The sequence below is a fragment of the Eptatretus burgeri genome, chromosome 4 (assembly GCF_056783735.1).
Source record: "Eptatretus burgeri isolate ZD-2024b chromosome 4, Ebu_testis_v1, whole genome shotgun sequence".
Taxonomy (NCBI): domain Eukaryota; kingdom Metazoa; phylum Chordata; class Myxini; order Myxiniformes; family Myxinidae; genus Eptatretus; species Eptatretus burgeri.
This window is the reverse complement of record NC_140964.1, coordinates 99,731,298-99,746,047: the sequence shown is the minus strand read 5'-3', so window position 1 is coordinate 99,746,047 and position 14,750 is coordinate 99,731,298. Positions and strand designations below refer to the sequence as shown.

General features: G+C 42.4%; 1 protein-coding gene across 2 annotated transcripts in view; it reads left to right on the top strand.

The window, feature by feature from the left end:
* LOC147028746 (uncharacterized) overlaps positions 1-14,417 on the top strand; it is a 52,763-nt gene extending 38,346 nt beyond the window's left edge. For both annotated transcript variants that reach the window (XM_085879418.1, XM_085879419.1), the window contains 3 exons: positions 86-406; positions 541-669; positions 8,800-14,417. In XM_085879418.1, the coding sequence (XP_085735544.1) occupies positions 86-406; positions 541-669; positions 8,800-9,714 (1,365 nt within the window). In that variant the 3' untranslated portion in view covers positions 9,715-14,417. The remainder of the gene's footprint in view (positions 1-85; positions 407-540; positions 670-8,799) is intronic.
* The last annotated feature ends 333 nt before the right edge of the window (positions 14,418-14,750 follow it).

Below are 14,750 nucleotides of genomic sequence, written 5' to 3'. Positions count from 1 at the left end.
CCTAAGGAGTAAACATTCTGTAGTTAATCTGCACATAAATTAAAGACGTAATTTTGTTCTATTGTATGTTTTCTGTTCCATAAAGGCCACAGATACTCGCCGAAGGAGTCAGCCGATTATCCCCACGCCGCTTATCCAGGTGGAGGATTTAGAGCGTGATGCTTTGGAGCAATGTGGAGAAGAAGAATCAGAACAGATGGAGAGGAGTGAAAGTGGAGTTTTACCTGCACCACCACGAACACCCGTGTTTGGTCCCTTTTCTCCAGTCAATGCCATGGCCCGAGAACAGTTCCGTGCACACCGAGGCCGCATTGATTTCATGGCAGTGATGCAGTCCATGTCTGTAGACATTGATGTCGATGATGATGTTTGGCAATGCCACCAAGGTGACAACATATTGGAGGAGGTATTGAGATAATGTGCAACCAGACTCGCATCATGTTATATAATTAGATGTTACTCACCTTTTGCCCTATTGCTATAACCACTTTTCACAGCATATTATTGGTGTTGTCAGACCTGCCTTGATGTATATTTCAGGCGACGGGGGCTTTTCATGCAGAGCTGCATTCCCCGCCCGGCCGCTTCAGACCTTTGCTTGCTGGTGAACAATTGGGAGGAGGTCGCCCATTGAAAAAGCAATTAACCTGGAAGCCAATTCCTGGCAAGGTACATAATAGAATGCTTTCTCATTAAAGAATGACAATTTAATTACCTCTGCCACCGAAGGTGGATGGAGGTTATGTTTTCACCCCTGTGTCTTTCTGTTGTGCAGGATGACTCAAAAAGTTGTGGACGAATTCGGACGAAATTTGGTGGACAGGTTGGGTGTGTGACGATAATTTAATTTGATTTTGGTTCAGATCGGGATCTGAGAATTTCTAAGTGATTCACCATTGAGGGATAGGGCCAAAAATGAAATTATATATATATATATATATATATATATATATATATATATATATATATATATATATATATATATATATATATATATATATATATATATATATATATATACATACACACCCACACCACATGGCCAAAAGTATGTGGACACCTGCTCTTACAACATCTCATTCCAAAAGCATTGGCATTAATATGGAGTTGAGCCCCCCCCAGCGCCCCCCCTTGCTGCTATAACAATCTCCACTATCTCCACTAGATGTTGGAACGTTGCTGTGGGGATTTGCTTCCATTCAGCCCCAAGAGCATTCGTGAGGTCGGGCACTGATGTTGGGTGATTAGGTCTGGCTCTGTCAGTGTTCTAATTCATCCCAAAGGTGTTGGATGGGGTTGACGTCAGGACTCTGTGCAGGCCAGTCAAGTTCTTCCACACCGATCTCAACAAACCATTTCTGTATGGACCTCGCTTTGTGCACGGGGGCATTGTCATGCTGAAACAGGAAAGGGCCTTCCCCAAACTGTTGCCACAAAGTTGGAAGCACAGAATCATCTAGAATGTCATTGTTTCCTGCAGCGTTAACATTTTCCTTCACTGGAACTAAGGGGTCTAGCCTGAACCATTATTCCTCCTCCTCCAAACTTTAGAGTTGGCACTATGCATTCGTGCAGGTAGCGTTCTCCTGGCATCCGCCAATCCCAGATTCGTCCATTGGACTGCCAGATGGTGAAGCGTGATTCATCACTCCAGAGAACGCATTTCCACTACTACAGAGTCCAATGGTGCGTGTGCACGCGTATGCATGCGTGTGCGCATCCGTCCCATAACTTTTTAACCATTTGAGCTTTTGTCATCAGATTTTCACCAAAGCTTTATTATGACGATATGGAGAATAAGAATTAATAATTTGGTCAAAAGGTCAAAGGTCAGCATCATGTAAAATTATCCCAATTTTCATCCAATTGACTTGAAATTTTAATTATAATTTGAGCTTTCATCAAATTTTCAACATAGCTCAATATGGAGAAGACAGATTAAGAATTTGGTCAAGAGGCAAAGGTTAAGCATACGTACCATTTAGCATACGGACAAAGTCCGAATACAAAGCAGATGGGCTTTACATTTTCAGGTGCTTTCTCGTTATTCTTTGGAATGGTTATTTTCATTACTTTTTTTTTTTTTTTTTTACTCTTCATTGCCTGGCTTATTGTGAGGTTTTTATTTTTTCTTTCCCTGTTACATCGTCTAATGGAAAGAATGGTGATCTTACAGCTCCATCCCTTTATGATGCAGTATCCTCTCATTATAAAAAAGAAGCGTTCCATGGACTATCTGGATTGAAAATTGGCACACACCCGCACCAATACCCTCGCACCTCCTCATCTCCTCCGCTCCAAAAAGTCAACCCTCTTGGCGTCAACTGGGTGTGAGCACAACATACCACAGTGGCTTCACCCCTTCAAAAAATTAATTTCACCTGGCACATGTTTGACCTTCAGCTCGGGATTTATTTATTCATTTATTTTCCTCTGTTTTTTTCTTTAAAAAGCAATGCTCATGGAAGAGAGGTTAAATTAACAGTCAGGTAGTAGGGCAATAAATTGCTCATAACTGGCAAGGGGATAAACGAAGGAGAGGGGGAGGGAGAGGCATACAGACACTGAAATTGACAAGGTCAACGACTTTGGTGGTATTTCTAAAATCCTCAATTTTCATCCGATTGACTTGAAATTTGAAGAGGATTTATATTTCAGGTTACTGAATTCAACCGCCAATTATTTTTGAGGTCAACATAGGCCGGATTTCTAAAATTGTCAATTTTCATCCAATTCACTTGAAATTTGAAGAGGAGTTGCATATTTGGTCCTTTAATTCAACCGCAAATTATTTTTGAGGTCAAATTTGTTTTATGGATTTTGCAAGTATCGTGCACTGCACAACGTCGTCTTTGTGTTTGTTTGTCTATGTGCAGATATCTCAAGTTGTGGACAGATTCAGATGAAATTTTGTGGACAGGTTCGGTTTGTGACGAAGACGAACTGCTTAGATTTTGGTGAGGATCCTGATCCGACTACTATAATTTTTTGAGCGATTCTTCGCCATTGAGAGATAGGGCTAAAAATGATAGCACAATATCTCAAAAAGTTGTGGATGGATTCGGACGAAACTTGGTGGATAGGTTGGGGTGTGTGGCAAGGACGAATTGATTCGGTTTTGGTGAAGATCCGGATATGGAAATGAGAATTATTTAATTTTTAAAGCACTTCTTCACCATTGAGAGATATTACCCTTGCCCAATGATTCGGAGAGGGTATTGCATTTGGGTCTGTGTGTCTGTCTGTCTGTTTGTTTGTCTGCACAGAACTTTTGTGTTTTTCTCTGCAACTGCTCGTCGGATCGAGACATAAATTTCACCATTGGTGCAATTACTCATGTAGAATGTTTCATTGACAGTTATGACGTCATAGGTCACGTGGTGTGGCAGCCATATTGGAAATATGGAAAATCTTTGGACCTCTATCTCTGAAACCGCACCAAGGAAAAACTTGAAACTTGTCACATGGCAAGTACTCCTCATGGGGAATGAGTGATTTTTTTTGTGACGTCATCGGTGCTCTCAATATGACGTCATAATTGCATATGTATAATGCCACGTCTGATCAGTATGAAAATTTTTGAGGGTCATCGAGGGATAAAATGGTCCACAAAAAAAAATCATGACCTCATCAGTCACGTGATTCGGCAGCCAAATTGTTAAAAAAAATTTTTTTTAAACCTTCAAAAGTCTTCTCTGAAGTGGCTGAACAGATCGAGGTGAAACTTTACACAAATGACCGCCTGTCCATAAGGAACAAAAGGTTCACACATATGATGTCATTGGTCACATTCTTTGGCAGCCATAATGGATTTACCCTCAAACCTATAAATATCGTCTCCAGAACGGCTGGACAAATCGAGGGGAAACTTCACACAAGTGTTCCCCAAGCCATGGTTTTACAAGTGGCATATAGCAAGCACTCCTCGTGGGGAATGTGTGGTATTTTTTTTATGACATAGGTGCTTGCCTTTGTTATGACGTCATAATTGCACATGTAGAATGCTACATGCGATCAGTATAAACAATTTTGAGGGTCATCTAGAGATAAAATACTCCACAAATTTTTTTTTGATGACATCATCAGTCACGTGATTCAGCAGCCATATTGTGATATTTTTTTTTTTTTTTTTTTTTTTAACCTTCAAAAATCTTCTTCTCTGAAATGGCTCAAAAGATTGAGGCGAAGCTTTAAACATATGGCCGCCTATCCATGATGAACAAATGTCACACACATGACGTCAAGGTCACATGGTTTGGCAGCCATATTGGAATTACCTGAAATCCTATAAAAACACACCATTCAAAAGACGTCCTGGTGAGGGTTTGCAATCTCTGACTGCTCTTTTTCTTGTTCAAAAATGTATTGGGCCCGATATGTTCTCGTGGAATTACGTGGCAGAGGTATGCGCTGTACCGAGTCCCCTTCTAGTTTTGTGTGTGATTCTCATATTTTAAAAATTATTTTTAATATACCATGCTGAGGCTCGTGCAAGAGCTAATACACAGAAACGTATAATAAGGCAGGAGACAAGAGCGGTGGGAGTGGGAAGCACAAAACAGTCGGGAACAGAGACATTGGGAGATCTGTTGAAGGAAGAGGGTTGGGGCAGAGTACACTGTGTGAACAAAGTGGACACTACAGGGACGTTCAGGAAGGAAAGCAGGAAATTTGAAGGAGGTGGGTTTGGGTTGGATTGAGAGGGGTAGAAAAGATCATGGCATTGGATGGAGGAAAATATGAGATGGTGGTGGACAGATTTTTTGAAGACCTGGAGGGAAGAATGAGATTGAAGAGTATGAAAGTTGGAGGTGGGGAAAAACGAGAAATTAATGAAGATGAGAAGTGCTTCTTAATTTGGGCAGTTTCACCAGAAGGGGGGGTTTTGGGGGACCTTAAGTGCCCTGCAGAAATATAGGGGGAACAGATCAGACAAAGCAGGGGTGGGGGGGGGCAAGGTCGGAGATGAGATTGTAGAAGACAGAAAAACCACCCACCTGCCTCGGGTGAGAGACCCAAAGACTCGGCTTCATCGCGGGAGATGCCAGTGATCCTAAAAGCCTTGGTTTCCACAGTATGAAGTCGAGCTAGGTGTGAGGTGGGCGAACCAGCCCCGAGGGGAGATCAGTACTCCATCAGGCTGTGGATGAAAGCTTTGTAAGTGGTGAGAAGCTCAGGTGTGCCAAAGAAGGACTTTGCATGATGTTGGATGCCCAGTGGGCAACTGGCTTTGGAGGCCAGCTTGGAGATGTGACTTTCCCAGGAAAGATCGTGGCAGATGGTGAGGCCCTAAAGCTTGAATGAAAGGACTTCTTCAAGAGGATTGTTGAGAAAGTAGATCGGGGAGGGGGGGGGGATGGGGATGGGGGGGGTGGGTTTTCCAGGCGGTCCATTTGGGAGACATAGTGAGGGTGTGAGATTTGTCAGGATTGAAAGACATATTCCAAGTGTTTGACCAGCTTGTGAATTTATCCCGGTCTGCAAAGAGTGAAGAGGCTGCTGCCTGCCGATCTGAGGGATGAGGTGGTACGGCAGAGGGTGGAGTCATCGGCAAGGAGATAGAGGATTTTCAGAGAGTCTGAGAGATCATTAATGAAAACCAGAAAAAGCACAGGACCAAGAACACTGCCTTGAACTCCAGCCTGGATGGGGAGAGGAGATGAGAGAATTCCATTCAGTGCCATGCGTTGACTGCAACAGGAGAGGAAGTCCCAAGCCATGAATGGAGATTGCCTTGGATACTATGAGAAGACAGTTTGGTGAGCTGTGCGGGATGCCAGGACCATATTGATACGTCTAAGGAGATGGCTCTGATCTCATGTTTGGCATTGAGGACCTCGATCCATTGTTGGGAAAGCAGAAGCAGCATGTACACGGTTGTGTGACATGGTCAAATTCCAAAATGATGGTTGGAAATCAGCCATTGGAGAAGAGGAAGGATTTGATGTCTGAAGCGATGATGGATTTCATAACCTTGCTGATGATTGGGAGCAAGTTGATTGGTCTGTCGGTGCAAGGATCAGTTTTTGCACCTTTTATATGCAGAGCGGCAATATTTGCTGATTTCAAAGCAGATAGCAGATGACCTTGAGAAAATGAGACGGTGGCTATAACAGAGGGAGGGTGGCAAGGGCAGCAGAGCAGGTTTTTAGAACACGAGGGTTGATGCCGTCTGGAAAACAAAATATCGGTCATCACATGCGCACGTGTTCAACTTTGGAGAACCTTAATTTTTTTTACAGTGAAACATTGTAGAAATACAGATGAGATTTTAAAACATAAAAAAAAACCCATGGTGTGTTTGTCAATGTACATACTGCCACATCTGCATACTTCCTTTGTCGGTGAGTGTTCTGGGATATCGTAATTAAGATTTATTTATTTCAAAGTGCCACGTCCGGTAGATGCGGTTTCCACATTTTTCCCACCTGTTTATATTAAAAAATAAAATTCTCCAGCTTTTTATTTTCCTAAAAATGTAAATCTAAAAAATTCTATTTTTATTTGTGCATTTTTATTTTATCTGTGTCACCCTGATGGCAAAATTCACTGCCCAGGGGCGTAGTGAAGGATTTCTGGTGTCAAGTCTTGAGGAGAAACACTTTTTTATATTCAAATAAAACTTCACTTTGACTTTGCAATCCAGATATTGTTAGACTTTTATACAGTACTAGTGGGGTATGCTTGAACATTGTAAGCAATAAGAAACCTTTATTGCTTCTCCATTGTCTTCGGTCACTCACCTGCATTTGTTTTTTTTTCATTTATTTATATTTGAACTTATGGAGGTTTTCCGACTACATTTCTGTGATGTGTTTTTGTTTGCTTGTTGTTTTTATACATGTATATGTATATATACTCTTTTTATATATATATACATTTAGTGACAGCAATCAAGATCGACATTCACAGTGACACTCGTCTGAAGCAGCTGCCTTCCCATTCCCTCCCCTCACGCTGCCTTCCCATTCGCTCACCTCACGCTGCCTTCCCATTCCCGTCCCCTCGCGCTGCCTTCCCATTCCTGTCCCCTCACGCTATGATCCTCCCAAATCCCCTCCACCACCATACAACTTTCCGGAGGTTGAGGAGAGGAAGGGGTAACAAAGAATGTGTGAATTATACAAATGAAATCCTGTATTATATATATATATATATATATATATATATATATATATATATATATATATATATATATATATATATATATATATATACACAATTCAGTTGAGGTTAAGACATTCTGGAGGTTATTGAATGTGTGGAAATTAAATAAAGGCATGAACACTGGCGTGGCGTTTTCGACGATTGAAGGAAAGCGCCCTTTCTTCCTTAATGCTTACCTCCTCCCAAAGCCCCTCCAACCCCCACGGACATCTCTGGGTGGTGTCTTGGCATTTTGTATGACCCATTTGAACATGCACTTTTAACATACCCAATTTCATTCAATCGTGCACTGATGCCGGCAGAAGGGGACCATTTCCCCTTCCCTCCACTTTCCCTCAAGTCTCACTATCAAACGCATGTCCAGAACACCCCTTCATCCCCCCACCCCCCCTACGACTCCCCTCTCTTCCCCATCCTCCTCGCTCCCGCCGCCCTTCCGAAGTATATAGCGACGTGTGGTAAGGTCTCGCTCTCCCCTCCCTTCCTTGTTCTCTGCCACTTTCTCGTTCCCCAATCCTTCCTCACTCCCCCCCCCCCCAAAAAAACCATGTCTTGATACTTCTGTCCATTAAGCAATGGGTTGTATTTGCTAGTCGTTAAGATGAAGGTAAATTGCTAGCTTGTTGTGCAGAATTGTTTTTCGGCTTTATTAATTTCCTCATCCATTGTTCAAATGAAAAGTGGAAGCACATATTTGTCTTATAAAACATTTCAAATGGTTAAGTCAAAGTGGATGAAATATTTAAATGGATGGGTCACAGTGCTAGTCAATCAATAGGTTGTCTTTACTTGGCGAAAAAATTTTTTGCCAGGTATGTTGGTCTGTAGCGTTTGTCTGTCTGTCTTTGTTTGTCACATGAATTTTGGCCACTGTTTTCATGCAATTGTTCTGATTTTTTTTTTTTTGGTGTGTAGTTCCTCGGTCAAGGACAGCACTGCTTAATTTTGGTGCAGATCCGGATGCGGATCTGAGTATTTTTAAGTGATTCTGCACCATTGAGAGATAGGCCAAAAATGATATGTAGCACAATATCTCAAAAAGTTTTGCATGGATTCACACGACACCTGGTGGACAGGTTGGGAGTGCCACCAGGGAGAATAGACTCAATTTTGGTGAAAATCCAGATCTGGAGACGATAATTATTTAATTTTTAACTGAATCCTCACCTTTGAGAGACGTCGCTAAAAACGATATTGAATGTAATCTCAAAAGGTTGTGGACGGATTTGGATGAAACTTGGTGGACATGTTAGGTGTGTGACGCCGACAAATTGATTCGATTTTGTTGAAGATCTCAATCCGGATCCAGATTCGAGAAATTTTCAGGTGATTCTTGACCATTGAGAGAAGGGCCCCAAAAACTAGAGAGTGCATGCTATCTCAAAAAGTTGTGGACGAGTTATGACGATACGAGGTGGATGAGTTGGTTAGGTGACAAGAGCAAGCTGATTTGATTTTGGTTAAGGTCCGGATTCAGATCCGACCTATCATTGGGATACAAAATGTGAACTACTCAGCCTGACAGAGGTCTGTACTCGACCGAGTGCCACTCTGTTTCACAAAGTGTCACACAGAGTGATTATTTTTTTTTTCATTTTCTTTTTTGCTTTTATCACATTCTCTCTTCTTCAGATAAAGCTCACAGCAGCGAAGATTGAGCAATGCCTTGAGAGGGATGAAGACTCTGGAGGTGACTGGAAAGATCAGGTTGAGGGAGCAGATATCCTTGGTGGGATTCGTAAACCCCCATCACTCTCTCAGATTACCAGTTCTGGATCTTGCTGGTCACGCAGCATAGACGAAGAGGACGTGTTTGAGAAGGAGAGCGAGAAAAGTGAGGAAAATAAGGAAGAGTTAACAAGGTCTTCCTGCTTTAGCCACCAGCAGTCGATTATGCAGCTCCGCAAAGCAGGCTTGGTCCACCGTCATGCTGCACAGTGGGAACCCAGGGAGGGAGAGGAGCGGCAACAGCTACAAAAGGAGCACAAAGTGTTGTACTCAAATGGTGTTGCTGACGAACTCGATTGTAAATCGGACAAGGTTGTAATGGGAAGTGGCGAAGATGGAGCCATGTTCCATTTTTATTGTAACGATAAAGACAGCATTGAAGATGGTGGGAATGATGTGAATATTGAAGGATTGAGTGTGACTGTACCAAAAGGTATGGCTTCCATACCTCATCAAAACACACTGGCAAAGATGAGTGGTACTGGGGTGGTTCAAGAGCGGATTCAACAATTCATGGACGAACTTGATATAGCAGGATCTGCCGATTCCAGCCTGCTTGTGCCCGGTCCTTCATTGAAAAATGGTAATATGCCAGGAGCAAAACGGCCATTGACACGCAGTGCAAGCGATGGGTGCTTGTTTTCACAATGGAGGGAGGGTGATTTGGATGTGGGGATGTCAAATAGAAGTCGTGAACGTGAGAAGCTGATGCAACAATCTACAGGCCTTACACGATCGTCTCACTTGAGGCTTTCATCTTCGCTCTCCAAGCTGTGCCTTCAACCAATCATTTGCACTGACATATCAGATCCTCAGTGAGTATAGGAGGCCGTATTGGTTGAAGGGGTGACCTCTGACCCTCAAAAGAGCTGAATGTGCTATGTGCATAAATGGCTTCAATCTTAACCATCAGGACCAGATTGATCTTAACGACCTGTACAGTGACAGACACGATATTGGGCTATCCACTTGATCATTTTGAACACTGCCAGCTGCAAAAGTCCTGATAGCTTTTCGAGAGGCCTTGTGTGGAGATGATTCAGAAAACATAATTGTGGGTGCACAAATTACAACTCTTTTAAAACACTTATTCGTAGTTGAAAATCATTTTAAAAAAAACAAAACATTTTGATGCTTTTTCTGTGCTCGTTTTGACATCCAACGATGTGTACACTGTGCATGGATCCATCACGTGCGTGACCGAAGGTGCACAAGCTCTTGAGGACCACCTTTTTCCCTCTTTGTCCGGCAAAAGGATGCACTTTCATGTTGCACTCAGTTTGTGCCAATGCTCTCCATCTTGGATTTTAACCCCAAAGTTTCATATATATTTGTTTAAAGTACTTCTCCATGTTCCCTCTTCCAAACATTCAACTTGCACTGCTTTGTTGTGCTGCCACCAAAGTGCCATCTTTGCACACGCGTTATTTTGTCAGTTTGATGTACGTTTGCACTTCACTTTTATTTACAACCATCACATAAGTTAGATAAAGCAACAGGACACACACACACACGCACACGCACACGCGCGCACACACACACACACACACACACGCACACACACACACACACACACACACACACACACACGCACACGCACACGCGCGCACACACACACACACACACACACGCACACACTACCCCTGTCAGTTCTCTTGGTCTATGCATGTATTTGCAGTTTACCAGTTTGGGCCGAAAGCAATTAACAAGCAACGTTTGTCGTTGTAATGAACCGAAGCACTTAATGGACTGATTGTTGCATCAAATATTACTTAAAAGCAACATCCGATCCCACCCCCTCATTCAAGTGAGACACTGCCATCGCATCACTTTGAGAAATTGAACTTCAAAAATCGACATTTCACCTTCCACAATATGATCTGCATTTGCCATTTTACCATAATAGCGTTCAACTCGATGACTAGAAGATAGAGATTAATCTACCTTGCAAAGGCTGAATGGATTGTTTATATAACCAATGATCAGCTACTGGAAGAGGTTAAGCCTCTTTAACTTCTGGGCTTCACCATCAGTCATGACCTCTGCTGGGCTGATCTTATAGCAAGGCTATCCTTCAAAGCCAGCCACAGACTGGGCATCCTTCATCATTCCAAGTCTTTCCTTGGAACTATATAGTGTCAATAAGGCCTTTGTCCACAGCTCAATGTAGTGCTGTTCTCCTCTTGTCTGGTGCCCCAGGATCATATCTATATGTTCTGGATTATGTGGCATCTAAAGTTCTCAAAGTTATTGGAATCTCCCATGATGAGGTCAAAGCACAAGTTCTGCTGTTCTCACATAACTGGGAGATTGGTGTTTTTACCCCCTTTCCTACAGCTGAGCATCCACTGCTCTCTGTCCTCTGACTGTTCCAACAACTCCAAGATGTACATATAATATTCTTCAATAACTTTCTGGTTAAACTTCCAAAATCAAGGTTGACTGCACACTTCAACAATCTTGATTCCTCACTTCTCCCATATGTGGAACTACCTTAGAGGCCGTGTTGTCCCACTTTTCCCTCTAAGCCTTGAGTAATTCATCAGGTGATGCACTGCCATCTTGTCATCCCCCATCCTTCCCCACATTCTTTATTAACCTCATGAGCCATCTTTATTGCAGGTTGTAGTGTTTCCCTGTCTCCCCGTCTTTCTCCCCCCTCTCTCACCGTCTTTCTCCCCCCTCTCTCACCGTCTTTCTTCCCCCTCTCTCCCCATCTTTCTCCCCCCTCTCTCTCCCCATCTTTTTCTCCCCCCTCTCTCTCTCCCTGTCTTTCTCCTTCCCCTGTGTTTCTCCTCCCCCCGTCTTTCTCCCCCTCTCCCCGGTCTTTCATCACTGCCAACGAAACTTTTTTGTAATGGAATGGGTCTATTTCAGGTTGTGAAAGCGTCTTGAATGATGGATTTACTCCAACAGGCAGATTTTACAGTCACACAAATTGCTCCAGTTGCCACAGAATGTATTCCTGCTTGTCAATCATATAGAAAGCTGTCCAATATCAGTATTGTCGGTCTGCCACAAGTGTACCACCTAAACAGGTGGGTGGGGTGTGTGCTGGAAATGTCCTTAAAATGTGCCAGGTCATACTCCACTTGATCTACAAGAGAGGAGATATGCAGATAATTCCAATTTTTTTCACGTTACACACAAGAGAGTTGTGGAATTCAAAGGTGCCAAATATTTATTACATCCCCATTCTGGTGGAAATTTTGCCTCGGTATGCTCCGTATACACCTGTTTCGTTCATGCGCGCTCTCCTGTTTCTTCCCAAACGCCCCTTTCCTTCTCTCTCCCGATTCATCCTCCCTTCCTTTTTCTCAAATTTGATTTTTCTCAATCCATTCCCTGTGACCTGGTGTATGCTCAAGATAACCAGCTGAAAAACGGAGACGGCACAGCATATCGATTTACGAGGTGTACGCCTAAATAATTACCTTAAAGCCACTCGAATCACCTGGACCGTCACATGAAAAGGGATATATATCTCTATATGCTACAATACTATAGTTTTGTTACCCTCGCTGAAGGAGAGGGTATTGCATTTGCGTTTGTCTACTTGTTTTTGTCTGCACAGAACTTTGGTGTTTTTCTCTGCAACTGCTTGTCGGATCGAGACATAAATTTCACCATTGGTGCAATTACTCATGTCGATTGTTTTAATGATAATTATGACATCATAGGTCACATGGTGTGGCAGCTATGTTGGAAAGACAGAAAAACTATGGACCTCTCTCTGAAACCGCACCAAGGAAAAAATTGAAACTTGGCACATAGCAAGTACTCCTCATGGGGAATTTGATTGTTTTTTTTTTTAATGACGTCATAGTTACCTTCGTTATGACGTCATAATTGCATATGTAGAACGCTGCATTGGATCGGTATGAAAAATTTTGAGGTCATCTTGGGATATGGTTCACAATTATTTTTCGATGACGTCATTGGCCACGTGATTTGGCAACTTTTTTTTAACCTTCAAAAATCTGAAATTGCTCAACCGGTCATCACTGCCTGCAGTTATAAAGTGGCAGTTCTAATTGTCTCTTATTATGAAACACATCAGTACACAAACGCCAAACGCACCACGCAAAACGAGTCCTGGCGAGGGTCTGCAATGTCTCATTGCTCTCTTTCTTGTATATCAACTGCTGAACACACACACACACACACACACACACACACACACACACACACACACACACACACACACACACACACACACACACACACACACACACACACACACACACACACACACACCTGTTAATGAGTACTCTAGGACCAAAATTGTTTCACTAATGGTAACAGCCCTAAAAACGCCATTTTCATTCGATGGGTTTATTTATGAAACCTATGCATTCCAGTTGAGCTTTATAATAATATATTATGTTTTAACGAGTAATCGTTTGTTTCTTCTTTATCTCCTGTGTTGTAAATGAAAAGGCAATTTGCTGGGAGTTGTGCAGCTGCAAATTAAAATTCATGTTATGAATTTTTGGAGTTCAAAGTGCAAGTGACTGTTTGTTTAAATGCGTTTGAATCTTCCAGCAAAAAGTCTGCACACTGCTGCACCTTGCTGCATTGATTAAAAAAAAAAAAAATATATATATATATGTATATATATATATATATATATATATATATATATATATATTTGCTGCTTTTTTAAGGGCCTGGGTGCATATACGCAGTTAACAGACTGGATGTGATCCTATTTTGTCTGAGTTATAGGCCACCATGGGCTGGCAGGTGAGCTTCAGTGGTTACCGAACTCACCTTTGAGCTTGGGTTCGATCTTGACCTGACTCCAAACTGTCATCCTGATGTTTCACATGCAGGACGAGGCTGTTCATCCATCAGGATGGATGCCTGCCAGTTCATCCGTCAGCACTGGTTGTTCGGTGCAGACGTTAAAGACAGCATGGCGTTTTTCTGCGACAAGTGGGCGAGTTATTGCCGGCACCCTGGACAAATTACAGATTCTTGCTCTGACTGCTGGGACGGCAATGGCAAACCGCCAAACATAACTACTACAGTCGGCAGCACTGATTCTCTGTCGAGAGTTCTGTGTTGTATTGAAGATGATGCTTGGTGGCCATAAAGTATATGACCCCCTTCCCCACCCCATTTCTTTATCTGTTTGTTTTCATACTTGTGCAGATATTAACTGGAAACAAGTTAACCTGCATGCTTCTCATGATCGTTACTATCGTATGTATGAGGAACGTTTCTGTGGCTGGCTTTGAAATGAACCATACAGCTTTAATGGCGTCATTAAAGTGATAAAAAGCTGCGTTTTGGTAATACATCGTTTGATTTGAAGTAAAACCTTATCTCGTGGGAATTTCGTTCCTGTCCTCATGCCTTCACACTGTGATTCTCATCCCTGAATGTTTTCATGCTGTTCCTGTAGTATGTGCAACTAAGATGTTTTCCAAATAATCTTTTATTCACAATGGCAACATTGTTCCAAATCCTTCCAGATTTACTTCTCTGTGAATAAAATGTCTGTGCCAAGGTTTAAAGTGTGTTGCTGCTGTTTTGTTTTGGGTTTGTGTTTTTTTTTTTTTTTCTTGTCAATGTGCTGCCATTTTGGAACATTTGCCATGCTTTGTACTGTATTGGTGATGCCCCACTGCTGTATCACTTGCGTGTTTTAAACTTTAGTTGATGAACAAGTTGTTCGTTGGTGAACAAGCTTTGCCACGAGGGGCATGCAACACAGTAAATTGAAGGCCTTGAAAGCCAAATCGAATTTTAGAAAGGTGGTTCCCCTTCCGGTTTATAATGCCCTTCATTTTGGACTGAATGGAACGTTTCACACCTGCATTCACAGAGGCAGTTTCAACTTTTGGTTC